This window comes from Anomalospiza imberbis, chromosome 10, assembly GCF_031753505.1.
Source record: "Anomalospiza imberbis isolate Cuckoo-Finch-1a 21T00152 chromosome 10, ASM3175350v1, whole genome shotgun sequence".
Taxonomy (NCBI): Eukaryota; Metazoa; Chordata; class Aves; order Passeriformes; family Viduidae; genus Anomalospiza; species Anomalospiza imberbis.
In genome coordinates, this window is record NC_089690.1 from 26340119 (window position 1) to 26366435 (window position 26317).

The 26317-nt window shown below is 48.0% G+C and overlaps 1 protein-coding gene across 3 annotated transcripts in view; it reads left to right on the forward strand.

The window, feature by feature from the left end:
• ARHGEF4 (Rho guanine nucleotide exchange factor 4) overlaps nucleotides 1–25190 on the forward strand; it is a 124090-nt gene extending 98900 nt beyond the window's left edge. For all 3 annotated transcript variants that reach the window (XM_068201373.1, XM_068201374.1, XM_068201375.1), the window contains 9 exons: nucleotides 12459–12638; nucleotides 15137–15319; nucleotides 16297–16476; nucleotides 17068–17300; nucleotides 18849–18978; nucleotides 19772–19903; nucleotides 21463–21706; nucleotides 22316–22393; nucleotides 23591–25190. In XM_068201373.1, the coding sequence (XP_068057474.1) occupies nucleotides 12459–12638; nucleotides 15137–15319; nucleotides 16297–16476; nucleotides 17068–17300; nucleotides 18849–18978; nucleotides 19772–19903; nucleotides 21463–21706; nucleotides 22316–22393; nucleotides 23591–23748 (1518 nt within the window). In that variant the 3' untranslated portion in view covers nucleotides 23749–25190. The remainder of the gene's footprint in view (nucleotides 1–12458; nucleotides 12639–15136; nucleotides 15320–16296; nucleotides 16477–17067; nucleotides 17301–18848; nucleotides 18979–19771; nucleotides 19904–21462; nucleotides 21707–22315; nucleotides 22394–23590) is intronic.
• Nucleotides 25191–26317: the final 1127 nt, after the last annotated feature.

Consider the following 26317-nt stretch of genomic DNA (forward strand, 5'->3'; position numbering starts at 1 on the left):
GGCCTCAGAAGATCCCAGGAAGCTGCTGCTTCCTGAACGTCTCCTTTACCTAGCATAGGACACTTCCAATAGGAAAAGGTGTTTTTTTCTAGGGTGTACATAACTTGAAGAACTTTCTGCAGGGACTACAAAAGAAATTACTCATTTTTATATTTACAGATACTAACCAAAAACAAAGGCTTAGGCAGCCTCTTTTGCCTGACAGTGAGACATTACCAAGGTGTTTTTTTGTTCTTCTCTGTTATTCAGATTTTCCTCTGCCCCATTTTCAAACAATAGGACAAACAGCAGTTCTTAGTTCTGTGACGAAATGATCTAGCCCAGTGTGTGTACCATGGGAAAGAGATCACCAGACAGGGGATGAGTGGTGGTAGTAGTGGTGGAAGTTACAAGTTTTATGTCACCAAAACCCTGCAGGGTTTCTCTCTCAGGAAAAAATTAAGAAAGAAAATGGATACTAAACTGTGCATGGTTCTTTTGAGGCAGGGAGAACCTCTTAGAGCCATGTCATGGAAATTGATAAGTAATCTTTGTTGGCCCAGCACTCCTGGCAGCACCTGCCAGTGCTGTACAGACTTAGGCACAGTTTGATGCAAAGGAGATGTTTTCACAGGAGATAGCAGCAATAAAAATGATTTCAGCATGTTTTTTGCAGTGTGTTCCATTGCAATTAACTCATGCACACACATGAAAAGGAAAGCCATGAACTGTGTTTGGGCCTTGATGCTGACGTTTGGATGATTCAGAAGGGTTTGTTGGCAATGCAACTTGTATCAGCTTTTAAACGTTTTATTTAACCTTATTTGTAAAACTAAGGTTAATTTGCCTTCAAGCTACAAGTGATTCCATAACTTGCTGTACCTTTTGGGGGAAGAGTCATCATCAGGCAGAGAGCCTGTGACCTGCATGTCTCCTTTTCCTTTCCTTCTTCAAGGAGCCAGGATGCAGCATTTATCCTCAATAAATCTGTGTGGCAGAATAGCTACAGCTGAACTGGTTTGGATATTGTCCTGAGGGATCTGTGGAGTATAATCCTCATTTGTGCAAAGAAATAATGATGAAAGAGAAAGCAAAAGAGAGGTAGGTAGGAAAAATTCCAGAATTAAGTCATGAGAGAAGTGGTAGAAGCAGGAGCTGTCTTGCAGAGAGGGAAAAGGAGAGGAAATATTCCAGGGAGTGCACAGAGGAAGGGTAGTCCTGCAGCTGCAGCAAGAGGAGAACGGGGAAAGCATAAGTGACAGAGAAATATGTTAATGTAGCATTAAATACAATTTTCTGATGAAAATAGTTTCTACTTGGGTGTCTGGGAAATGGCAGTGTAAAAAAGATGCAACAGCAATCACTCTTAAGTGTGTGAACAGCCAAACAGAAACATCCTGGGCCATTTCTATTCCCAGGTTGCACAGTTAAAATCAGGTCATCAGAAAATGAAGAATATTGTGGTAACTAGCTTTGCTTCATCCTCTGCTGTGAGCATAGACTTCAAAACTCTGGGTGAGGTCAAGTGGGGAGTCAGGCAGTCTGAGACAATTTTCATCTACAGCCAAACTGGAACCAGAAACTACAAACTTTGTAGATGTGTGAGCCCTAGGTCAGAGTTTTGTTCCAACCTGAGAGTTCAACCCCAGGCCTTCCACCTTTGCAGTCTTTGAAGCCAAAGAAAGTAGGAGAAGAGTACATGGACAATTTCCAGGTGCTGTTCTGGCAGCATCTGGGCTGGTTGGGGTAATTGGGACTGGGTGGCTGGGGTGAGGAGTGGCTGAGCCAAAAGTTAGAGATCTTAAACCACTTTTAAGCCTCGGAGTATTTCAAGTTCCTTAAGCCACTTTAAGGCTTTAGATGGGTTTAAAATGCTTAAAAACACTGTAGGGCCTTAGATGAGTTTAAGCTGATTTAGAGCTTTGGAATGACTTAAGTTTTGTGTCTTTAAGGAGGTTTTGAGGTCCTTTGAGCTCTTAATTGCAAAGGGCTTTCTGGACATTTTGAGTGGGATGTGGCACGTGCCTGCTCCTGTGACCTGCGTGCAGGGACTCTTTCTCCCAGGCAGTATGTGGACAGCCAGGTTTCCCTGGCTACACTTTCATCCTCCTTTCTGGAGGAAAGAAAAGCATACCAGGAGTTAGACATCCATGTGTAGGGATGGATGGCTGCTCCAGATGTGTGTCCCTGGCGAGGGTTGCTGGTGGAGGATGGAGTGTGTGGGATCTGTTCTATTGAATGTGTGGAAGTGCTGAGGAGTCCCAGGCAGGAGAGGAACAGCCCTGCCCCAGGGGACATCCTAATGTCCCTGTAATTACTGTGCTGGCAGCTGCTGATTTTCCACCTGAATGCCAGTGTTGCTGTAGCTCATGGGATGTAGCTGTGCCTGCCAGGTTAACAACTCCAGGGCTCGTTTTAAGAAATATCTGTGGATAATACAAATAATCAGCATTTCTTTCCTTCTGTGCTTGTCACTACCCTCATGTCCTAATGCTCTGTGAGATAAATGTTACCACCCTAATGCCCAGCTCTGTAGGGCCAGCCAGTGACACTTTTACCTGTGACACTTTTACCTGTGACTTGGGTAACTGCTCAGGAGTAGAGGCCTGGCTCTTTGCCTCGTGTGACTTCCCAGGTGTGTTTAAGGTCCTTGGTGGGCTGTATCCAGACAGGATGTGTTTAAATCTCCTTGAAGTACTTACATTTACTTAATCTTTTTAAAAATCATCTCTGGGTTGGGCTGTGAGGCTTCCTGTGCCACAGCTTAATTATGCACCACAGGGAAAAGGTCCTGCTTTTGTCCCAAGCTTCTTGCCTGGTGGTTTCACTGGGCACCCAGTAGCCTGGATTAGAAATAACCTTTTTGTGAGCCTTCAGCTCATGGCCACCCTCCATCTGTCTGTCTCTGTTGCAGCTTCAAGGTCTGTTTAGCTTGTGCTGGCCTAGAAACTCTTCCCACGTTTGATTCATGCTGCTCTTTGTGCCTTGCCTGCTTCTCCTCTCTTTCTGAGTCATTCCTGATATTTGGGCTTCTGACCCTGATGGAGAGGGCTGGTGTTTTCCTAAATGGGTCTGCAAAGACCTTCCTGATGAGCAGCTCATTTAGTCAGTCACTTGTGTTAGATATTGTTCATGTTACATTTGAATTTCTGTTGCCATTTGTCACTCTGTCACTCAGCATTGTATCTACTTGTTTAGAAAGAGTGAAAATATGTTTCACTTATACCAGAAAATAAATGTGTTATATATTTCAACAAAGGTCCTCTGGAAAATTGTTTGACAGGTTAAAATGAAAGCTGCTTTTCAGCTTTACTTGTTACATGTACATGTTACCTGCTACTGCAATGTGCAGCTATAAAATGTGACACACAGAGAACCTGTTGCAGAATTACCTAAAGGCTTGAGAAGGGCTTTGCTCCTGGCTTTTCCTTATGCCAAAACTTAGGGATCTTAGTTCCCCAAATGAGCAGGCTCCCTTTCTCGGGGTCAGGGTGTCGAGGTGGCCCCGAGAATGTAAAAGTCCTCATTTCCCAGCCCGTGCAGCCAGAGAAGGAGTCTGAATGTGTAGGATCAGCTTCTCAAGGTTATTTATTTTCCTTTATCTAGAACATTCTTTCTCTGCCCTGCTGAGCTCTGTCCAGCAGGTCGGCCATGGCATTCTGTCTGCCCTCAGGGTGGTGTTCACATTTTATACCAAAACCTACGTGTGCCATGTTTACAATAATGTACCAATATCTCATTTCTGTTGGACAGTGTGTCTGTACCTTAAACCAACAGAAAAGTGTCACCATCACACCAAGACATGGAGGGCAAGGAGAAGGAGAAGAAGGTCAGGACACACCCAAATCTCTCTATCTTGTCCCCTTGAACCCGTTATTTTCAAACCCCAAAATTCTACTTTTTCACCCTGTGTTAATTCAACTACCACACCACTCAAACCCTTGTGGCTTGTAATTCCTCACACGAAGTTAGCAGTTTTTTCCACAGGCTAAAATCGAAGCTACGTGTTTTTGACTTTGTGCCAAGGTCTCTGAGCCCCCTGCCAGGGTCTCGAGCCAGCCAGGGCAGCCAGAGGGATGTCCTGGGTTCCCACACCCTTGACAGACAGGCCATGGGACAGTGATGGTTGGAGTCCTGAGGGCACTGCCAGGGTTGAAGTGATTTAGGTCTCCTCCTCAGCTGCAGGTGACTGTCCTCTCTCCTTCATAAGAACTATCCTGAGTTATTTCAGCCAAAAGCAAAATGGCTGAAAGCAATTTTCAAGTTGTTTTCTTTTGCATTGTAATAGTCAGCTCCCACATTTTAGGTGAGGAACTGGGAGGTTCTTGCCTCACTCTGGGGTTTGAAGGATCCCATTTAATGGCACCCAGGGGATGTGCACCCCTGGCAGGCTTTCTCAGGCCAAACTCTTCACACACAGGTTCACTCAACATGAAGCACAGCTCTGCCCCCTGCACTTCCCAAAGGGCTGTTCCCTGCTCCTGCAGCACTGCATTAAGGCAGATTTCAAAGCCTCTCCTTGCCTGCTGCAGGGGGGACCCTCCTCCTCTTCCCATCTGTTTAAATCACTTCTGAGGGGGAATCAGGACTCAGATGATATAAATAAAAGGGAATAATGTAATTAATGCCAGTCATAATGGTTTTGTGGAAAATAGTTCTTACCAAATAAATGTGATGACAAATGTTGAATGTTTGTTAAATGGAGGCAGCTGTACTAGATGTCACATGAGGGGTTTAACTACAGGCACTGATTTAAAAAGCAGCACTGTGGAATATCAGTGGAGCACACTTAGCTGGATTAAGATCTTTGTTGACTGACATTTTAGATTTGTTAAGGAGAATCACTGTCAAATTAAAATATTTTGAATGGAGATCTGCAGTGCTTGGTAAATGCCTGAGAGTCCTCCACTACCCTTAATCAGTCTCAAAAATCTCTGCTGAAAAGTATGCAGCTTACAGTGCAGGCAAAAGGGCAACAAATGCCAAGGGCATGGCTTGTCAGGGGGCACGGTGTGTGGGCCTGTGAATGAAGCAGTGACACGAGCACTGCCCACGTGGGGACACGTGCCCCTGTCACACTGGCAGGGAGGGCTCCTGTTACCCTGGAACGTGTGGGCAGGGGAGCAGCAAGAAGCACTGAAGTGTTTGCTGTGCCTGCAGAGCTGAGTTGGTGGTTCTGGCACCCTGCAGCCAGGCAGCAGCAAGTCCAGTCTAGCAGAGCCAGCCCAAATTCCTGCCTGGAAATGAGGGGAGACAGGAAGCCCAGGGGCTTGGTTAGCTCATCATGCTGAGAGAGATGCTGAAGATGAGCCTTTCCCTGGGGTCTCTGTCCCCCCACGAGGGGAGATGCTCTGAAAAGCCAATCCAGATAATTCATTCAGACTCAGTGCCTGCTGCTCAGATGACAGAAGCTCTGTGAGATATATTTAATCTCTGTTTCCCATGACAGTGAAGCTAAAAGTTTTGAGAGGAAACAAGAACAAGCTATCAGGACAGCAGTGTGCCCAGGTGGCTAAGAAGACCAATGGCATCCTGGCCTGGATCAGGAATAGTGTGGCCAGCGGGAGCAGGGAGGTCATTCCTCCCCTGTGCTGGGCACTGGTGAGGCCACACCTGGAGTCTGTGGAGTCCTGGTGTGCCCAGCTCTGGCCCCTCAGTTTGGGAAGGACATTGAGACGCTGGAGCGCGTCCAGAGGAGGCAGCGAGGCTGGAGAGGGGCTGGGAACACAAACCCTGTGAGGAACCACTGAGGGAGCTGGGGGTGCTCAGCCTGGAGAAAAGGAGACTCAGGGATGAGCTCATCTCTCTCTGCAGCTCCTGAAAGGTGCCTGTGCTCAGGTGGGGTTGGGCTCTTTCTCCAGGCAGCACTGACAGAACCAGAGGACACAGCCTCAAGCTGCACCAAGGGAAATTTAGGTTGGATGTTAGGAAGAAGTTTTTCATGGAAAGGGTGATAAAGTTCTGGAATGGTCTGCCTGGGGAGGTGGTGGAGTCACCATCCCTGGATGTGTTTAAAAACAGACTGGATGTGGCACTGGGTGCCAGGGTTCAGTTGAGGTGTTGGGGCTGGGTTGGACTCTATGATCTAGAAGGTCTCTTCCAACCTGGTCATTCTGGGAATTCTGTGACAATTTCAAAACTATCCCATGGGTTCAGTTCAAGGCAGAGGTCGGTTTTGGCTTCTGCTCATATTCAGAGAAAATAAGTATTTGTGTGAATGAAGCACAACTTTGGGGCATGTGTGTAGGTAATTTTTTTTTTTTCACTCCTCTGCTGCAGCTTGCATGAGAGAGGCAGAGGAGAAGCTCTGGAAGCAAAGTGACTGCTGAAGGAACTGGAGCTGTGGGAGGGCTTTGCCTCTGGGGTCAGGACTGCTGCAGGGCTTAAATGTTGTGTGCAGGACCAGTTCAGCTTCAGTCTGTTACACACAAGTTCGGGAGGGGTAAGCAATGAGCACAGGCTTCATGGCAACCATTTTAGCTCACCAGGAAGGGCTGGGGTCAGGTGCTCTTTGTGGAACATGTCTCTTTAGAGTCACAGAGCTGAAAAATAAATTCTATTCTATTGGTACCTTCTCCCTGATCTTCCCTTTTCCCAGTTCTTTTGATGCTCCTGGGTTTATTTCTTGGCTCTGCATGATCCAGTGTACTTGACATTGTCAAGAGAAAGCTATTCAAATTTTATTCAAATAGAAACAAGTAGCTCAAAGATAAATATTTCCTAAAGGCATCTTCATCACTCATTCTGTAAATTGCTGAGATCTTTTATCTCTGTTAATATTGCCTGGAGGTGCTGTCCAAACAAGACCAGGACATACAAGGTAATTATGTCAAGGTGTCCAGCCTGAGACAGACAGGGACTGAGGAGCTGCAATGCCAACAAGCCCATGGCATGGGCCTTGACATGCTAGGTCTGCTTGCCCACATGTAATGGACTTAATTTGGGGCAGCTCTGTGCACCAGCCCTGGCTGTGTGTCCTCCTTGGCAGCCTCTGTGAAGACACTGTTCGAAGAAGCCATCCATCAATCTTCCCCTCCATCTGTGCCATGGGAGGAGCTGTCCTGGTGCCTTAGGATTTTAGCTTTTCTATTGTTCAAATCCTATGCTGCATTAGTGCCTAACTCCAAACTCCATACAGAGTGTTCCTTACTGTCTTCACACTGTGGTCAGACAAAACAATCCCTCTGGGCCTGAGATCCAAGGACACCCCACAGCCTCAGGCACCAAAAAGGACAAACAAAAGTGAATTGGGGGGAGCAAACAGGGGGTAAATGACTTCATTAGCTGAAGCTGTAATTGGAGCATTAACCCCTGACATGTGAATGGACCAAACTCACAAGTGTCTGAAAAACTGGTGCCCATTGTCCAGCTTGGGTGCAGCCTCTGGGAGGCTTCTGACTGCCCAAGGTGAACCTGTTTGAAGGCCTTTAATAAATACCCACTTTATTCTCTGAATCTTGTCCAGCCTCTGTTCTAGGCAGCCCCTCCAAGGCATCAGCTCCAGTGCCTTCCCCTTGTAGCAGGGAGGGCTGGAACAGGAGCCTGGGGCTGCAATGGGGACACAGAAAGGCCAGGGCAGTAACAGAGCTGCCCTTGATTTACAGATTCAAGCATCTGGGCTAGTGCTGCGTTTGGGTTGCAAATGCTGCTGTCTACAAAGTTAGGTGTTTTTATAAACAAAGAAAAAAGTTGATTTCTGATTGTTTTCCCCACTGCCAGCTGCAGGAGCTAGAGCAGCTGGTTTGCATTCTCTCTCTCATAACTTTTCTCTGCTATACACTGGGTCTCTTCAAGAACATGTACCAAGTTGTCCTTGACATTACAAAGCCAGCATATATATGTTGTTTCATGTAAAATTAGTAGTTGTTTTCCAAACCTTGCTTTAATTGCAGAGATCAAAGTGTGGTGAGCTGAGCCTTTTGAGCCAAGGAGGTGTTTGGCGGGGGTGAGCATCCCCTTCCATGCACACTCCTCTGGGAGCCAGGCAGCTCCCTCAGCACATCTGCTTGGTGGTGCCACCTCAAACACATTTTGCCAAAACCCTTTTACCTGCTGGTGTGTTTTATCCTTCCTGGGGTAGGAGAGTCCTATGGGAATAAATCACACAGACTCCATTTTCTTCATGGTGGAAAAAGCCCATTCTTCATTCACATAACTCCTTTTTATACAGTTTCACAGACCTCGTGTGGGACTCCAATTGATCAGTAGTTTTCTTGCCAATTACTTTATTGGTTATTAACAAGTTGTGATTCTGTGTTGATTGGTCACTCAAACTCTCAGGAAAGTTGTTTGTAAGAGATAGTTTTCATTTTTCTATCTAACGGTGCAAAACCAGTTTATACAGGTCCAAGTTGCTTTTTACCCAGGACTAGATTGTTATGTTAACAAACTGCTCATACCAGGATTGCTTTCACATGGGAACTTGCAAAATGCTTGCTTTGACAAGGCCAGCCACTGATTCCAGGAGAGCAGGCCTGATTTTATGAAGCCTTTCTCTATGATTTTTCTACCTTACTGCACCAGAGTCCTGCCCCTCTTTGCCCATGGCAGCTTGCCCCTGGGGGAGGATGGGGCAGCTCTCCTTGCTGCAGTGACATGTGGCACCGTGGGTGCTCCTGTGTCATGGAAATGCCAGTCCTGGCTCTGAGCTACCCACCTGTACCTGCTCTGGGAAAGGGGGCTCTTGGGCTGGGTGTAGTGGATATTTCTGTATCAGCCTAGGAGTTAGACTGCATACAGTGGAAAATAACAGTATAAGACACAGCCTGAGCTGGGGGCAGAGAGGAGCAGGGCCCTGATCACTGAGCAGTGCTCAGCACCCAGGTCTGCCCCTGCCCACCCTGGGGTACCAGCACAGGAGGAGGTGGGGCAGGGAGGGGGCCAGGCAGAGCCTGTTAGCCTGAACACATGAAGGTGTGTTGAGTGCTGCTGTATTACATTAATTGAGATAATCCCAAGAACAGATGAAGTAATTTTTTGCTCTTTATTTCATGATTTATTCCATATAGATCATTCCTCCCCAGAAACAAGGTGTGTGTGGTCAGTTAAACAAATCCTGGCCTGATGTTCAGATGTGTTTTAGTTATTCCTTTGCATGAGAACTGGCAGTGTCTTGCCTGCCTGTTTGGCCAGGCTGGTGATCCCACAGTTGTGACTTCCTGTATTTTCCAGATCACACCTACAGTATGTCTGTTGTTGAATAGAGAAAATGTAAGGTATTAATATTAATGGATGGATTAAAATAGCAGCTGAGGATTCTCTACTCAGCCCCGTGGCTTTCAGTGACTCTGAGTAGAACCATGTGGCTCTGTGAGCTGTGTATCAGCCCTATGTGCTGTGAATGCTGGGTCAGGCTTGGTCTCTTGTCTTCTTATCACGTTACCAAGATGTGACAGCGTGGTACCGTGTGGTATTAATGCCTTCACATCATCAGTGCTCTGTTTGTGTGACCAGCTCAGTGCTAGAGGAAGTCCACTTAGCCTCTCTCTGGAAATGGCCACGGTGCGTGCCAGCCTGCACATCATGCTCGGAGCACTGATCCAGGCTGGCATATTTAAACACACAGACGAGGTATTTTGTCTGAGAAAGAGCCATGTTCTCTATGTGCTGGTCACAGGTTGGATGTTGAAAAGCCTGCTGGATGCCACTCTTCTGAAGGTTTCTGCCCATATCCTGAGCAACAACCATCCCTTCCCGCAGGGCGTGGCACAGGTGCTGTCACCTGGTGTGTGCCCAGCACTGAGAGTGAGATCTGAGCATGTAATCAGCTCCCCTCCATAGGGCTGGCCAGGTGCTGGGCTCCAGCCACCCCCTCACCCTGTTACTGCTCTGCCTCCCTGCAGCTGGAGGAGCTGGCTCAGCTTGTGGTCTGCACAGGCACCAGTCCCTGCAGTCCCAAAGCAAATGGATTGCCCAAAGCAGCAGCAGAGCTCTTTGTGAGACTGGCTACACCTGCCCTCACCCACGGCCCAGCTGCTCTTCTGGAGCTGAAATCTGATAGCCAAGTCTGGAAAAATACACTTCTGCTCTCTTCCCCACTCTCTTCCATATTCTAGTTGTCACTGCTTTATGCTAAAAAGCTAAAACCTCTAAATTACTGAGGGTGCACTCAATCCCCTCATCCAGATCATGGATAAATGTATTTAGAGAATCATAGAGTATCCTGAGTTGGAAGGGACACACAAGGATCATCAAAGTCCTATTCCTGGCCCTGCACAAACACCCTAAGAATTCCACCCTGTGTCTCACAGCATTGTCCAAACATTCCTTGAGCTCTGGCAGCCTTGGGGCTGTGATCCTGGGGAGCCTGTTCCGTGTCCCACCACCCTCTGGGGAAAGAACCTTTTCCTGATATCCAGTCTAAACCTGCTCTGCCATGGCTCCAGGCCGTTCCTGTGGCTCCTGTCACTGGGCACCAGAGAGCAGAGCCTGCTCCTCTGCTGCCCCCCAGGAGAGGGGGAACACTCAACCCTGTCATCACCATCATCAAAACACTCGCTCACATACAGGGTTCCCCCACTGCCTCTCCTTCCATGCCTGTTCCTTCTGAAGGATTTATGGCTACCTGCTGCAGCACTCCAGTTGTGAGAATCATCCCACCACGTTGCTGTGGTGGCAGCTATATCCCAGTTTTCCTTCCACACTATAGCCTTGGGCTCCTCCTGTTTGTTTCCCATCCTGTGTGGATGCACTTCAGTTGGGCTGATCCCACCACCTTCTGGGGGAGGAGAGGCTCTAATTTCTACATGACCATTCTGAGGCACATATGTTGTTTTTAATATATCAATAACCCTTTTGTTTTTGCTGCCACATGGATCCATCCCCTACTTTCACAGAGATACACATAGCATCACTGCACTGCATCCCACCTAGCTCTGGCTACACACTGGCTGTGTAGATAAGTGGGAACCTCTCACCCTCTCTTTCCCCATCATCCCATTATTTCTGTCAGAATGGAAATACTGCATTAAGCTGTTTCTGGTTCAGTGAAGGGGCATTTGCTATCCAAAGGCAGACTGCATTTCAATTTTCTTTCAAATGCCTCGTTAACCCTCTTCTGATTTACCCAGCTGATGATTACGCTGACATTCTTTTCCAACGTGCACCTCTCCTTTGTGGAGAGGCAGCAGCAGTAACCCAGAGCAGGGGATGACTCTGCATGACTGAGCAGCCCAAGGGGCGTGGGTGGTCCATGCCCTGTGTGCTGTGGTGATACTGCTGCACTGCTGGGAGACCTGCAAGGGACGGTGGCTTTCCCACAGCTTTTCTCTTTCTCCCATGTGCCTTGCATATTGTCTTCCATATTGTCTTCCTGTTGTCTTCCCATAATTCATCATTGCACCATTTTCCTGGAGAAAAACAGGCCTTCACTGCCACTCCACAATGGTCAAGTCCTTTTTACCAGAACTCCAGTACACACTCCATCTTCTTGGGAAAACCTTTGGTGTTCAGACAGTCCCGGGTACACTCAGGCCCAGGGAATTCTGTGAGTGTTCTCTGGAGTTGTTGAAATCCAAGGGAGACTCTGACTGATAAACCAGTGGCATCAGGCACTCCTGCTGTGGTGGCCAGCAGGACCAGCCCACAGAGACACCACTGCAGCCGCACCCACGTGTTACCTGGCCACCCCACAGCTGAGGAGGGAAGGGTCAGCAATGGCTCCAGGCACAGCATCACTATGTTCAGGAGCCCCCTTGCAGCTTCCAGCCACATGAGCTTCAGTTTTGGTTTGGGTTTTCTAAATTGTTGGGGGTCCTGTTTTTCCTAGAGTGGGGCCTCTTTGGGGCATGCAGTAAATAACTGCTGTTCCTCAGTATAAATGCTTAAAACTCTCCAGGAGTCTTATTTTAAGCATATTAAGTGCTATGTTTAACCATCTTACAGGCTTCAGGCTCTACACATTCCAGAGTAGCTCTGAGGCCTCTGAATGTTTTTTCACAGAATTCACACAATCACTGGCTTGGAAGAGACCTTCAAGATCATTGAGTCCAATCCAGCCCCAACACCTCAATTAACCATGGCACTGAGTGCCATATCCAATCTTTTTTTAAACATATCCAGGGATGGTGACTCCACCACCTCCCTGGGCAGACCATTCCAGTACTTTTTGCTCTGAAGTATGTCTCTAAATATTGATGCTCAAGGTTTTATTTCAAGGCTTTCCAAAGCAGAGCTGCCCTGGCAGCACCAGAGCATCCTCCACAAACAAGGTACCACTGAGCCTTGTTTACTGGCTGAGGCAAAGCCAGCATATGAAATACCAGGATTTATGTTTTTATGGTAGTAAACATAGTGTGTGCAAGTGATTCTGAGTAAATGCTGTTGAGAGCAGGATCAGGAAAAGCAACTGCCAGCCTGGCACCACCTCCTCATTGCTCATGGGGGTACAGAATCAGCAGGACGTGTGCCAGGGCTGCAGCCAGGCTGGCACACGTGCTGCTGGTGTGGAGAGACTGACAGTGTGCCTGCTCTGCCCACAGCTCATCAGCGATGGCAGCGTGGTGTATGCAGAAGCCCTCTGGGACCACGTCACCATGGATGACCAGGAGCTGGGATTCAAGGCCGGCGATGTCATCGAAGTAATGGATGCCACCAACAAGGAGTGGTGGTGGGGGAGGATTCTGGACAGTGAGGGCTGGTTTCCAGCCAGCTTTGTTCGGGTAAGATCTCCCTCTTTCTTTGTGCCCTCTCCATTAGCACCAGGTGTTTGTTCTTTTCCTCCAGGTTTAATGTTCTGTGGTGACTCCTAAGGACTTTCACTGCAAGAGATGGCTCAGCATGTCTTGTTAGTATTCTTCTACAAGTGGCTACAGTACAGGGTGCCCTCCTGGCTGAGCAGCCACCAAGTGTGGAGAACTCCCTCTTACATGAGTAAATCAGGGCAAAAGGTTCAGCTCCAGACTGGAGCAGAGCTGAGCTGAGCTGTGCCAGCTGAGAAGCTGCCCTGTTTGGTGGTTTGCAGCCTGGCTTCTGCTTACCCATCTGTACATTAGGTGATTTGTGCCCAAGCACATGGCATCCGCTTCCAGGAGCAAGCAGCGCTCTCCTGGAGGAGTCCCTGATGCAGCTGGCAGAGGTCCTCACTCCAGTGTCCACTTAGACAACAGAGATGAGCATGGCACCAAAGGCACCTCTCTGCAGCTGGTGCTGGGGCCAGTGCAGTGCCATGGCCAAAGGATGCACTCCCCTGACTCAGGCACCTCCTCAGCCCAGCGGGCTGCTGGGCTGGCACACAGCACTGCGTGCCAGGCACTAAAAAATGGAGGAGAAAAACACAAGACATGTCTCGGTGGTCATCTGGGGCAACCTGAGACACTCAGTGCTTGTGGGCCAAGGCTGCCCCCGGTGCCAGCTTCAAAGCCCACACAGAAGAGCTGTACAGACCAGCCCAGACAGTCCCAACTGCACCCTGCAGAGGCTTCATTTCCAACAGAGCTTTCTGAAACACATCTGTACTCTCAGGGCAAGCAGGGAGGAAACCAGGAATGTGGGAGGGTGGAAACTGCTGTGCTCCGCTGTCCCGCTGTGAGGAGAAGGCTTTTTTCCTTTCTCCTGGCTGGGACTGTAGGTGCGGGTGCCTGACAGCTTTCGCCACCTCGGGCAGGCTCCTCAGCGCTGCAAAGCAATGGGGTGCCTAAGGGCAGAGATTCTCAGCCCTTTAGCTCTTTATCCAGGTCACATCAGATCACAAGTGACCCAAAGCCCGGTGAAACATGAAAGGAGGTGACACGAGGTCATCCGGTGTCTGTAGCAAAAGTCCTTGGAGAAGTGGGGCAGTTTTGAACTGCTTTGTTTTAAGTTGCAGGAGATAGTCTCAGCTGCATAATTAATTCAAACAGTGGAATGTTTTGCAAATAAGATTACCAAAACCTCGGCACTAATTTTTCTTGCAATTAAAACACAGATTTTTTTTTTTTTTCTTTCATGTTACTTATAAATTGAATTGTCCTGGCTGGCAAAAAACTTGTCTTCTTAGAGTAAAGCAGACTAGTACTAGGCATTAGGGATGCAGAGTAAGAAACTTTTAACAGAGGAATCACAACACTCATTCAAGCATCCAGCTGAAGATTTCCTGCTAATTACCACTGGCTCTCAAGCTCACTGCAGGGAGGGCTGGTGTGTCTGGAGGCTTGGCTCAGACTGCAGGACTCTCACTCCACATGAGTTTCAGGCCGAAGTCTGAGTTTAAGAGCTGCCCATGTCCTGCTCACACGGGAGGAGAACCAGGATTGCACATCTTGAGGGCTTCAGCAGTGAGTAAATGTAACCTGTGCCTGTGTTGCCAAGGAGGGGTATGCACTGTTTTTATATGTAGGTGTATTTGTATCCAGTGGTAAGTCATAGAGCCTAGAAGAAACTACATTAAAAAATGTAAAGCAGTTCTGTGTCATTGTACTAAAAATTCCTATAATCATGTGTGTTTTACCTTCCTGTCTGTCACTCCTTCTCTGTGCTGGGACGGATCCTTTGGGTCATGTACAGAGCATTCCCACGGGCACCCAAAGTACCAGGAAAAGGAGGCTCGGGAGTGCAATGCCGCAGTCCGTGCCCGCTGAGCTCGGTGCCTGCAGCCGCTGCTCCCCTGTGCTCGTGCTGTGCTGCCATCTGATGGGGGACCGAGAGTCCCACACGGCCCTGCCGTGCAGCGCCTTTCCTTCCCTCCTCAGTGCCCACTAGCAGCTGATCTGCTTTTACTTTAGCCGTGAAGTCTCTTTAAATAATCCTGGGGAAGCAGATACCGAGGGGCCATCTGTCACCGACAGTATGAGAACAATAAAGTAGATAAAACCCCAGCCCATGTTCTGGTTCTCCCATCCCTCCCAAAGTGTTCCTTCAAATATTTAAGAAAATTTCACTCGAAAAACCATTTTTGTCCTGATTTTATATGTATTATTCCTGAAGAACTCCATATTATTCCTGTAACTTCTTTCCACAAGAAATGCCTGCCTAAAACCACCCATGCCACGGTGGGAGCAGCTGCCATGTGCCCTCCCCAAAGTGACTGTCTGGCCTCAGCCTCCCCGAGGGGGAAATGTTTGCAGGCAATACACACACCCTCCTCTCACCTGTCCCAGCTCAGTCTGTGTCTGCCATCCACTCACTTCCTCGGCAGAGCTGTTTAGCAACAGGGACAGTGAACATCTTGTGTGCCTCACAGCTGCGAGTGAACCAGGATGAGCCCATGGAAGATTATCCCCTGAAGGTGGAGGGGGGCAAAGAGGATGACTCCCGACGCTTTGGGATGGGCCAGACCACCAAAGACCAAATGAGGACCAACGTCATCAATGAGATCATAAGCACAGAGAGAGACTACATCAAGCACCTGAAGGACATTTGTGAGGTAAGGAATAAAGGGGAAAGGGACTGTAAGAACTTCTCTGAAGGATAATGCACTGTGTCCCATGCTTGCCCAGAAAGAGACCCTAAGCAGGTAACTTTTCTGAAAACGAGACTGGATTTTCATCAGTTCTGGTGAATGCCATTATGTGGTCAGAAAACAGAAGACAATTCATTACAGCAAAATCCCAAATGCCTCTGCATTTGGAGAGCTCACTTGTGCTCTGATTAAATGTAATTAATTGAATTTCCCAAGCCAGAGAAAAGTAAATGTCTAGCACTGCTGTCCTCTCTAATGTATATTTTGGGGTAATATAATCAGCAACTCCAGCCTTCAGGCAAGTCATGCTCAGATCAAAACAACTGGGGGATGCTCAGCCAATTGGAGCCTTTACTGTCAAATATGCTGAATATTGTGACACCTCTTCTAAAAAAGATCCATCGTGTACACTGGGGGAGTGAAGGCAGTCGGAATTTTTGCAGGAACAGAATTCTCCACTCCAAGGGTACAGAAGTGGCTCCCAGCAGAGGCAGCTGGGGCAAAGAGCACACACTTACAAACAAGCCTCTGCTGCTGCAGTGTGGCCCTCCCCCTCGGAGCTCTCCTTTGCCTGGAGTCAGTCGGGCAGCTCCTCACACAGGCACCAAACCAGGTCCACAACTGGACTTAACTGCTCTGAATCTGCCAGTGCTGGGGTCAGAGCACCCCATAGCCTGCAGACACAGAAAGACTTTTTCAGCAAGAAAGAAAGCAGCTCTGTAACTCCTTCAGGTGTGGGCTGAAGCATCGCCCGGGGCTGCCATGAGTCTGTGGCAGCTTCTATTTCTACCACGTTTAGGGTAACATGAGAGGAAATAATAGTTACAGATGGGTACAGATCTGCAGGAAGGGTGTACAGGAACACCTGAGCGCAGTCCTTGAGGCTTTCTGTTGCCACAGAGCAGATGCCCAGGAAGCTTTCCAATTTGGTTTTCTCCTAGGGTTACATTAAGCAGTGCCGCAAGAGAGCAGACATGTTTACAGAAGAACAGCTGAAGACAATCTTTGGGAATATTGAGGACATCTACAGGTGCCAGAAGAAATTTGTTAAAGCACTAGAGAAGAAATTTAACAAAGACCACCCACATTTGAGTGAGGTTGGCTCCTGCTTCTTGGAATATGTAAGTAAATTTGACTTAATGGGAAAGGGGTAGCTGAGCACGGATTAAGCCAGAGAATTTAGAAATTCATCTGACAGAATTTAAGCTTTCTTTAAAAACACCCATCCAACCAAACTAAATGCCACCACCCTCTATCCCAGCCCTGTTCAACCACTTCCCAAAGAAATATCCTGTAGCTCTTGTGGCTGTGGAAAGAGCATTTTCAAAGCACCTTATCTTCTGAACACTATAATCCCTGCCTGACCTTGGTACTTCAGGGAAAATGTAGGAAGACTCCAGAATCTCAAGTGGGACTGAGTTTACAGTAACGGTATTTTCAGGTCAGTGAAGGATCAGCTGTGGCTGGTGTGGGCACTAAAAGCATTCAGCTGAGCCCAGAGCAGGATATGTGGGAATGTCCGGGTCTCTCAGATGAGCTGCAGGTGCTGAAGCTGTGACACACCCTGCCAGCCCCCAGCTCGAGAGCCTGGGGAGGATAGAAATCACCAAACAGCTCCAGTTAGAGGATACAAATCAGCAAACAGGCACAAGAGTCTGTGCCAGGGCATGGCCTGAGGGCCACGGGCAGTAAATCCCTCCTATGCCTTGCAGCAAACAGAGTTTCAGATCTACTCCGAGTACTGCAACAACCACCCCAACGCCTGCCTGGAGCTGTCGCGCCTCACCAAGGTGAACAAGTACGTTTACTTCTTTGAGGCCTGCCGCCTGCTGCAGAAGATGATTGACATCTCCCTGGATGGCTTCCTGCTCACCCCCGTGCAGAAAATCTGCAAATATCCCCTGCAGCTGGCCGAGCTGCTCAAGTACACCAACCCCCAGCACAGGTAGGCCAGGGAGGGGGGAGGGAAGGAGCCAGGCTGCTCCCATGGAAATGGGCTTGTGCTGAATCATGCATGGAGGGCAGTGGCTAACTGCAGCCAGTGCCACAATTCTTACAGGTTACCTTGTAGAAACCAGGAAAGAAGTATATTTATAAAATTTTATAAACTATATTTACATTATATATTTTAAGTTTTATATAATATAACTTATTATATAAGTATTTAACATATAATATTATAATAATAACTTATCATATAACTTATTGTAATAAAAGTATATTTACATAATTTCCCACTACAGTAGCACTGGGCTTTCCTGTCACAGATCAAGAGTTACAAGGTCCACTTTATAATGGCCCTTTTCTGTTTTATTTGGCTCAAATATGTGTGATACCAGCACATACATACTTTGGAGGTACATGTTTCTGGTGGTGGTGTTGAGAACTTTGCCTCCAAAAGCATTGGTTGAATATATCCCAACATGTTCATATAGCCACACTTCACCAGTGGGAAGTTGTGCCCTGCAGCAGTCAAGCCACACAGACTTGGTGCCCTGTCAGTGCCAGCTCCAAAGCCTCCAAATCCATTGCTCACTTTCAGGGTGAAGGCACTGCCTTTGGCTCAAGTAATTGTCACTTAATTAAGTACCTGGAAACATAAAAAATCTGTATGAAAGTGTTGATATCGGTCCATTGTGGTTGACTAAATTTCACCTTCCTAATTGCAGCCCTGGTACTTCCCAGAGTGATTTTGAACATGTCTTGTTCATTAAGGAAGTGCACAGATTTTTTGCGAGTTGCCTTAGAGCCAAGTTGTGCAGCTCAGCTCCTTCCCAGCTGCTCTGAACTCAGCAGAAGTAGCTGGTGGCCACAGATGGTGTGTGGGGGAGGGCAGAGCAGCCTCTGTCCTACCCTGGCAGGTAAACAATCAGCTCATGTTTGAAACAAGCCACTTACCGTTGAACTGCTTCACCTCTGCACCACAGACCAGTCCCTGCATGGGCACACAGCATTGTGAATGTGTTGTATATATATAGTTCTGTATTATGTTGCAGAAAGAAAATGAGAACATGGAGGTTCTTCCAGCAATTTGTATTTATACCTCTGTAGCTAAATTTGATTACTTCCCCCCTTCCCTTCCCCAGAGATGGCCTAGATTTGTTACCAGACTCAATAAACCCACACAGTCTCCCTGCCCCAGGATGTCAGGCTAAATTCTTAGCTCCCTGCTTCTGTGCCTCCTTTACTCATAAAGGGATGGGATGTCTGGGATGGAGCAGCTTTCCTGAGCAGACTCCCTGGAAAAGGAGATTTTAAAAAATTTAACACACTGTTGTTCTAATCAACATCTAATCTGTGCCTCAAAACCAGGGAGTGTCTGAGAAGCTGCCACAGGAGCAGGTGTCTGATTCCAGCACAGAACAGCTGGGACAGACCGCACATGGAACTCCTGGTTCCATCCCCAGCTCTGTGCCAGGCTGCTCTCCTCTGGAGTGTAGGTGCAACACCCATGTGCCATTCTGCCAAGCCTAAAGCCTCTGCCCCTCCCCAGGGATTTCAAGGATGTGGAGGCTGCCTTAAACGCCATGAAGAACGTGGCTCGGCTCATCAACGAGAGGAAGCGGCGGCTGGAGAACATCGACAAAATCGCTCAGTGGCAGAGCTCCATAGAGGACTGGGAGGTAGGGGACTTCCCTGTGCCCAAGGAATTCCAAGTTGTTCCTCTTCTGCTCTTCCAACAGCTTCTCTCTACAGTGATATCTCACTGTCTAGCCCCACCGCAGCTCTCTGCCCATCTTTGTGGAGAGTCTGATTTTTATTTAAACAGTTATGATTTTTTAGTACAACTGAGCAGGTCTGGTATATAACCCAGCTAGACCAGCTGCCTTTGCATGTTCCCTGGGATGTTTGTTTCCCTGTTTTTCCTTGTAGAATGCAATCAGCATGTAGGTTAGTTAAATTCTATTATTTTTCTCTTGCCCTCCATTTTATCTTGAGTGACTTCAAACTCCCAAGATGAGCAGAATTGCTCCTTAATTCTTAACAAGTCAGGTTATTGTTGCAGAAAGGCAAGTTCTGGCATAGTCACAGAGGAGCCCAAGGCTCCCTGTAGACTTATTAAAAATCACTAAATAAAAGAAAAAAACCCCCTAATTTTCTAAATCCTAGACTCAATAAACCCACACTGTCTCCCTGCCCAAGGATGTCAGGCTAAATTCTTAGCTCCCTGCTTCTGTGCCTCCTTTATGTCTGGGATGGAGCAGCTTTCCTGAGCAGACTCCCTGGAAAAGGAGGCTTTTAAAAATTTAACAAGATAGTGTTTTAATCAAATCCAGTTCCCACTCCCTGATGTGCCAAGGACTGTCCTCCAGCAGAGAGGCTCTCTCTCATTCCCACAAGAGTTCTGTCGGCAGGAATTCAGGCTCCCACTTTCACATGAGGCTGAGACCAACCTGTTCTTTGTGCTGTTCTCAGGGAGAAGATGTCCTAGTCAGAAGCTCAGAACTCATATATTCTGGGGAATTAGCCAAAATCTCCCACCCTCAAGCCAAGAGCCAACAGAGGATGTTCTTCCTCTTCGATCACCAGCTCGTCTGCTGCAAGAAGGTAACCCATGAAAGCTGGCTACTGCTGTGCTGATGGATTTAAGTGAGCTCCCTCTCCACCCTCTCCTGGCCTCATGTGCTCCTGGCACTGAGCCTTCTCTGTGCATTCTTTTCTCTGAGGTCCTGGGGTGTTCTGTGCATCTGAGCACAGCAATCAGCTACTGGCCTAATTCTCACAGCAAAAGACGAAAGCACTGCAGTGCTTCTGGGGTTGTGTGGGGTTATTCTATACAATTCAGTTATGAGTACTGTCACACAAGGTCTTTTAACTACCTTGTTTTTCATCTGAACTTCCAGCTTAGTGTTGTATTCAGAAAAAACTGCAGGTTTGATGAACAGCTGTGGGCCTTGGCAGTCAGTAAGGCCATGCCAACAGCACATGTGAGTCTGTAAGTACAGCTCATGCTGTTTTTCATAAACTCAGTAATAAAAGAAATCTTCCATCTTGGAGCCAGTGAACGGTACCTTCCTCTGTAATTTCAGAACTGAATGTGCCGAAATGCAAAAAATTTTTTTTGCATATTCCACGGCATGCAGGTAGCTCCAGGTAAGTTAAGTATGAAAATCACTGACCTCAAAGTTACTTTTCATTGTCAACAAAAACCCAAGAGATAATTAGTGTTGGGGAAGATGAAATAGGAAAACCTTATAAATATGATTACCTGGCAAAAGATTTGGAAAATACAGACATTGAGATGAGAACTAGATTTGAAATAACAAACCTTGACTACTGAATAACTAGAAAACAATAGTATGGCCAGGTTGAAAGCAATCCCCCTTCTGATTAAACAACGCCCTTTACCTGCAGATAGGTCCAAAGGTCAAATGGAATGCTCTGTCTCACCCCCAATGTATGGTTCATCCCACACCTGTGGTCCTCCCCTGAAGTATCAGGTATCTGTGACCCCATTGGCCCAAGTCCTGTTCCAGCCCACCTTGAAGCCCCCTGATAAGGTGTGCCCGAGGGACCGGACACTCTCTTGGTTCCTGTTCTCCCCCCTCTCTCTTGGTTCCTGTTCTCCCCCCCTCTCTCTTGGTCCCTGCTCCCTGCCCTGGCTCCTTTGTCCCGCCTCCCCATCCTTCTCTCTCCCTCTCCCCCTGGGCCTGCCACGAGTTGCGCCTGGCAGCTCCAAGCAGGACCCTTGCACCCACGCCCTTTCTAATAAACGGCATATATCAACCCGACTTCAGAGATCTCGATCTTCAACCGTCCTGGAGACCACCGATCCCCGCAAATTAGTATTATTTTTGCTTTTTAACTGGAATTGAAGGATTCAAATAGTGCTTTCTGTCAGAGGCTTAATGAGGATTTGGGATCATGCATAACACCCAAGCTTCAGGGCAGCAGATAGGCCCCAACACGGACACCAGCCTGTCCTGACCCCACTGCCAGAACAAGCCATGTGGTTCCCTACAGTGCCCACAGTAGCTCAGCACTCTGCACTTCCACAGACTCAAATCCAGTATTCATTTCTTTTACAGGACTGTAAAGATACCAGGAAGGTTAAATTCTCCATCACATCCAAGAAACTGCAACATGTGTTGTGATCTCTCTTACAGGACCTTCTCCGCAGGGACATCCTGTACTACAAGAGTCGGATCAACATGGATGACATGGAAATACTGGATGTAGAAGATGGCAAAGACAAGGACTTCAATATCAGTGTGAAAAATGCATTTAAGCTGCACTGCAGAGGCACTGAGGAATTCCATTTATTCTGTGCAAAAAAGCCTGAGCAGAAACAGCGCTGGCTGAAGGCATTTGAGAATGAAAGGAGGCAGGTGCAGCTCGACCAGGAGACAGGTTTGGAAAGAGCAATGCTGGGAGACTGGTTTTCTTTTAGTCATTATTATTTCATCTTTTTTTACCCATTGGCTAATGCCTGAGGAGTGAAAGGCTGGGGAAGCCAGCCCGTGCTCCAAGGCAGCTCTGGGCTGCTGAATGAATCTGTGCAATTAAAAAACTGCAAACCAACATAAGCCATCACTGCAGTTTGTCCTCAGGGAGGCTGATGTGTCTTAAGGAGTTCAAGCAGGGCTGACAACATAGTCAATACATTACATACAGGGTCCAGAACAGTATAGAACAAGAACCTGTTCAAGGGCTCTCACTGTAGAAGAGGGTTTGTGTTATTTTGTCCAAATCCTTCTTAATTCAGCCTAGTGTGATCTGAAAGATTTCAGCCACCACTGGCCTGGACTGACTTCTCCCCCAGTGCAGTGTGGGCTGAGGGGCAGGCAGCAAACCCTGCATGGGGGGTTTGTGCAGCCCAGTCCAGGCTGGGGGAGCAGGCTGTGCCCCCAGCCTTGGCAGTAATTGTGGCCTCTCACCTCAGGCATTTGCCTACTCCTGTCTTCTCCTGAGGTACCAAATGATGACCTGCTGCTGATAGAAATCTGCTTTATCTTCCAGGTTTTTCCATCACGGAGGTGCAGAAAAAGCAGGCAATGCTGAATGCCAGCAAGCAGCACCATGCTGGGAAGCCCAAGGGTGAGTCACACCTGAACACAGGAACACTGTGACAATGGGGGGTGGCTCTGTATTTACTACAGGAGAGAGGTTTCATTGAAGTGGCATTAACAAAGTCTTGAGAGGGGCAGATGGTGACAATTTGCACTACAGTTCTTGGTAGATTCAGATGGCTGGAGTCAGGAGACTATTCCTATCTCCAGGAGAGCCACTTTGCACAAAATAAGCACTCTGCCAAAACCCAGCAGCTTCTATTCAGGCCAGTGCACAGCCTCTCCCTAGGAGGCCAGGCTTTTTCAGCAGTATGGCATTCCCTTTGGCAAAAGGCAAGGTTTGTGGTATCCCCATGGTGCACAGAGGGCCACAGAGGTCTCTGCAGCAGGGACTGTTCCTGCGGGGCAGTTGTGCCCGTGGAAGATGCTCTGAAACCTGAACCTTGGGCAGGGTGTCAGGGGTAGGTACCATTCAACCTGCCAGAGACCAGGACAATTAACAGCAGCCAGGGAGAGTGAAGTCAAGCAAAGTAAGGGTTCCTGTGCCCACAGCACTGTTGGCTGAAGACAGCCCTGTTGATGCCACCTTCCCATTCTCTCTATTCAGAGGAAGAGATGTTGCTTGGTTCCTCTGAACCCACAGAGGCAACCACTTCCTCTTGGTGGTACCAGCCAGCATTTAAAGCCCAGCCACATCTCCTGAAAGAAAGCTTGGCTAAATGTCAAAAAGGGCCAGAAATGAGATTTGGCTGCAAACAGGGAAGTTTGGAACGAGGCCAGACAACACCAACAAAGTAAAGCCCTTGGGACACAGCACTAGAGGAGACTGCACAGACCAGCCTTGTCCTCCATGCAGGCACTGACCGTTCCTAGTTAGAAATCCAGTCCAGGAGATTGTAACAGGCACTTGCAGAACTTGCACAGCAGCTGCTTCTCCCAGCACAGCCAAAAGCACCAGCTAAGTTTGTCACCAGTCATGAGCTGCAGTTCTCTAGCCCTGCTGTCATTCTGGCAGAACACCTGACAGCTGTGCAGCACATTTCTGGGCCTTCCACATGAGCTCTAATCTAAAAGGCACTGCTGAAAGTAAGGATAAATTAAAGGAAGGACAAACCCAATTCACAGCCCTGCAGCTTTAACGGGGACTAGGGGAAGCGGTAGAGTGGGGGGAAAGGAGCTGTGTTCAACTAACATGATTCCCATCTCCTCCTCCTCCTCCTCCCAGCTGTCACCAGGCCCTACTACGACTTCCTGATGCGGCAGAAGCACCCCACCCTGCCCACCACACTCCCTCAGCAGCAGGTCTTCATGCTGGCAGAGCCCAAGCGCAAGCCCTCGAACTTCTGGCAGAACATCAGCAGGCTGACGCCCTTCCGGAAATAGAGGCAGCCCCGTGTTTGTGCCTGAACCCCTTCTGAGAAAGCACTTTATCCGTCAGTCCTGGCAGGTGGAGCCCAGGTTCATCCAATCCTGTGTTTACAGAGGATGGCACCTGTGCTCCTGCCTTCCCTATTTATTTTGCAGCCCGGCTGACCCACTGGCTCCCAGCTGAGGCTGCGTGGGCACTGGCACACCGCAGGCAGTGGTGCCACGGAGCCAGCCCTGCACTGCCCAGCAGACAAAGCTCCAGGATCATGCAGCAGGGAGCTGGACAGGCTGCAGCCCAAGAGATTTACCTGTCAGCTGTACTTGGACTCACTCCTTCCTGCTGTGCCCACCACTGCTGGCTGGCAGCTGCCACAGGGGATGGCAGCTGATGGACCCGCTGGCCCCGTGGCCACTGCCATGCTTGGAACAACAGTTCCGAGTCCGTGATGAGGAGGGATGAACCCTTCTGCTCTGCCCACCCCATGCCCTGCATTTCTCAGAGCTATGATCCTCCTCCACGTGTCCAAGTAACTCAGCAGCCTCTGCAGGCACTCAGAGCACAGTGAGCACTGCACTGTGACCTCCTCCCTCCCTTTAGTCCAACAGCACCGGTGAAAGGTGTCCTACATTAAACTGTGCCAACCTGCAGCATGAGTCAAGTCAAAGAATCTCTCTAGTGGGTTTGAGTTACATAAGTTAGAGAAAAATGTGCCTAATTAATACCATACTCAATTCTTTAGATTTTCGTCTCTCCATCATTCTGCCATATTTCCTGGCCAATGAAAATGCTCATTGTTTGTAATGTGTTTATTTATGGTAAAAATCAGAACTGTGTATTTTGTAAGTCTGTAATTGTTCTTGTCAGATGTTGTTAACTTGATGCTTGTTTTGTCTGTTTAATCTTTTTTTTTTTTTTTTTTTTTTAAGAAAGGTCAATATTTGCAAACCTAGCTCCCAGAAGTCAGAGTCTGCTGTTCAACTCTGCAATGTCATTGTTATGCAAACTCCCACAGACCCTCAAATTCAAGGAGTGTTACTGACACTTTTAAAAATGGAAAACCACTTGATAAAGGCCTACATTTGGCATAAAGAGCCTCACTTTAAATACCCAAGTTTCAAATGGTGGCCAAAAAGAATGAATTTAAACCTTGGTTAGCAAAAAGAAAGATTTGCCTTACCATAGCAAGAGTTAGAAGCCATACTGACTGAATTCCCTAGATTAGGAGACATCCTGGGACAGTGGAAGGAAGAGACTGGCTCATTCCAGTTCAAGTGTGAGTGAACACTAACTGTCTGCAGAGCTCAGAAATCCAGTGTTTGTTGATGCTGTAGCTGACCAAAGTCTGGTCACCCAGGGATATCTGAATTCAGTAGCATGTACAAAGTCCTTCTTGCACTATATCTTCCTCCCAGTCCAGGGGCAACATTTAATTTCATAAAGAAACTTGTAAAAGTGACTCTCAGCCTGTGTTTGTCTCCAGCCTGTCTATCTGTGTGGAGCTGTTTCTTTCCCAAGTCACTGTGGGGATTTTGCTCTTGCAGCTCCACCAGGGGCTGCTCAGCCACAGGGGCCATGCCAGAAGGTGACCTCAGAGAAGCCATCCCAGGGACCTGACCAGAGGGGTCACTCTCTGCTCTGGGGAGGACACTGGGTCAATGCTGGGCAGAAGTGGGGGGGCAAAAGGAAAAAAAAAAAAAAACAAACAAAAAACCCTCTCCAAGAAGCCCCTGAGATCAGGCAGCTACAGCAGTATTAGCACAACATACACACAGAGACACCAAGAGACACAGACATGGGGACAATGAAGGACACCCAGAGACACACGTGGCCCAGCAGACACACTGAGGCACTGCCAGGTGTGTACAGACACCCGTGGGGGGAAATGGTGACCAAGAGACCCTGACACACACACACAGAGGTATGTCAGACAGCTGCAGCCAGCACCACTCAGTAACAGAAGGCAATTGTCATTTCTGTGTTTACCCTAAGTGTCTGCACCCTCCTTTTCTTATCCATAGCATGTTTGTTTTGATTGGCCAGGAAGCAAACCTGTTGGCACTAAAATTATCTATTTTCTGAGTTTATCATCAGCTTTGTAGTAAGTGGAAGGGGATAGAGGGGCAGAGGACTATCCCCTCCTCAATACAGATACAGGATCACACCCCACACCCCCACACTGAACATGGCCAGCTGTGACAATGCATCAGGTTGCTCATAGTCTTGTCAGTTGCTATCTGGGTTCACTCAAGGATGGAGATTCTCCTAAAACCACTTTATATCTCTGCTTAAAACCACTCTTTCCCCAGTATGAAGGAAGTGCTGACATCTATTCAAAGCTCCCCTTGCTGCAATGTCTGATCTGGTTTTAGGCAGAATGTTGTTTAATATACTCAGCTTTACAGCTACAGTGAAGTCACTCTGGTAGAAATCCTCACCTCTTCTCCCAAGGGAAATGGAGTGACAGTAGCACAGGACCCTGGAGTGCAGTGGCTGTGAAGTGCAACAACCCTGCCCTTCCCCTTGAAACACACACAAGAATTGGCTATTATTAATTACCTGTGTAGCAATACGCGCAACAGTAAA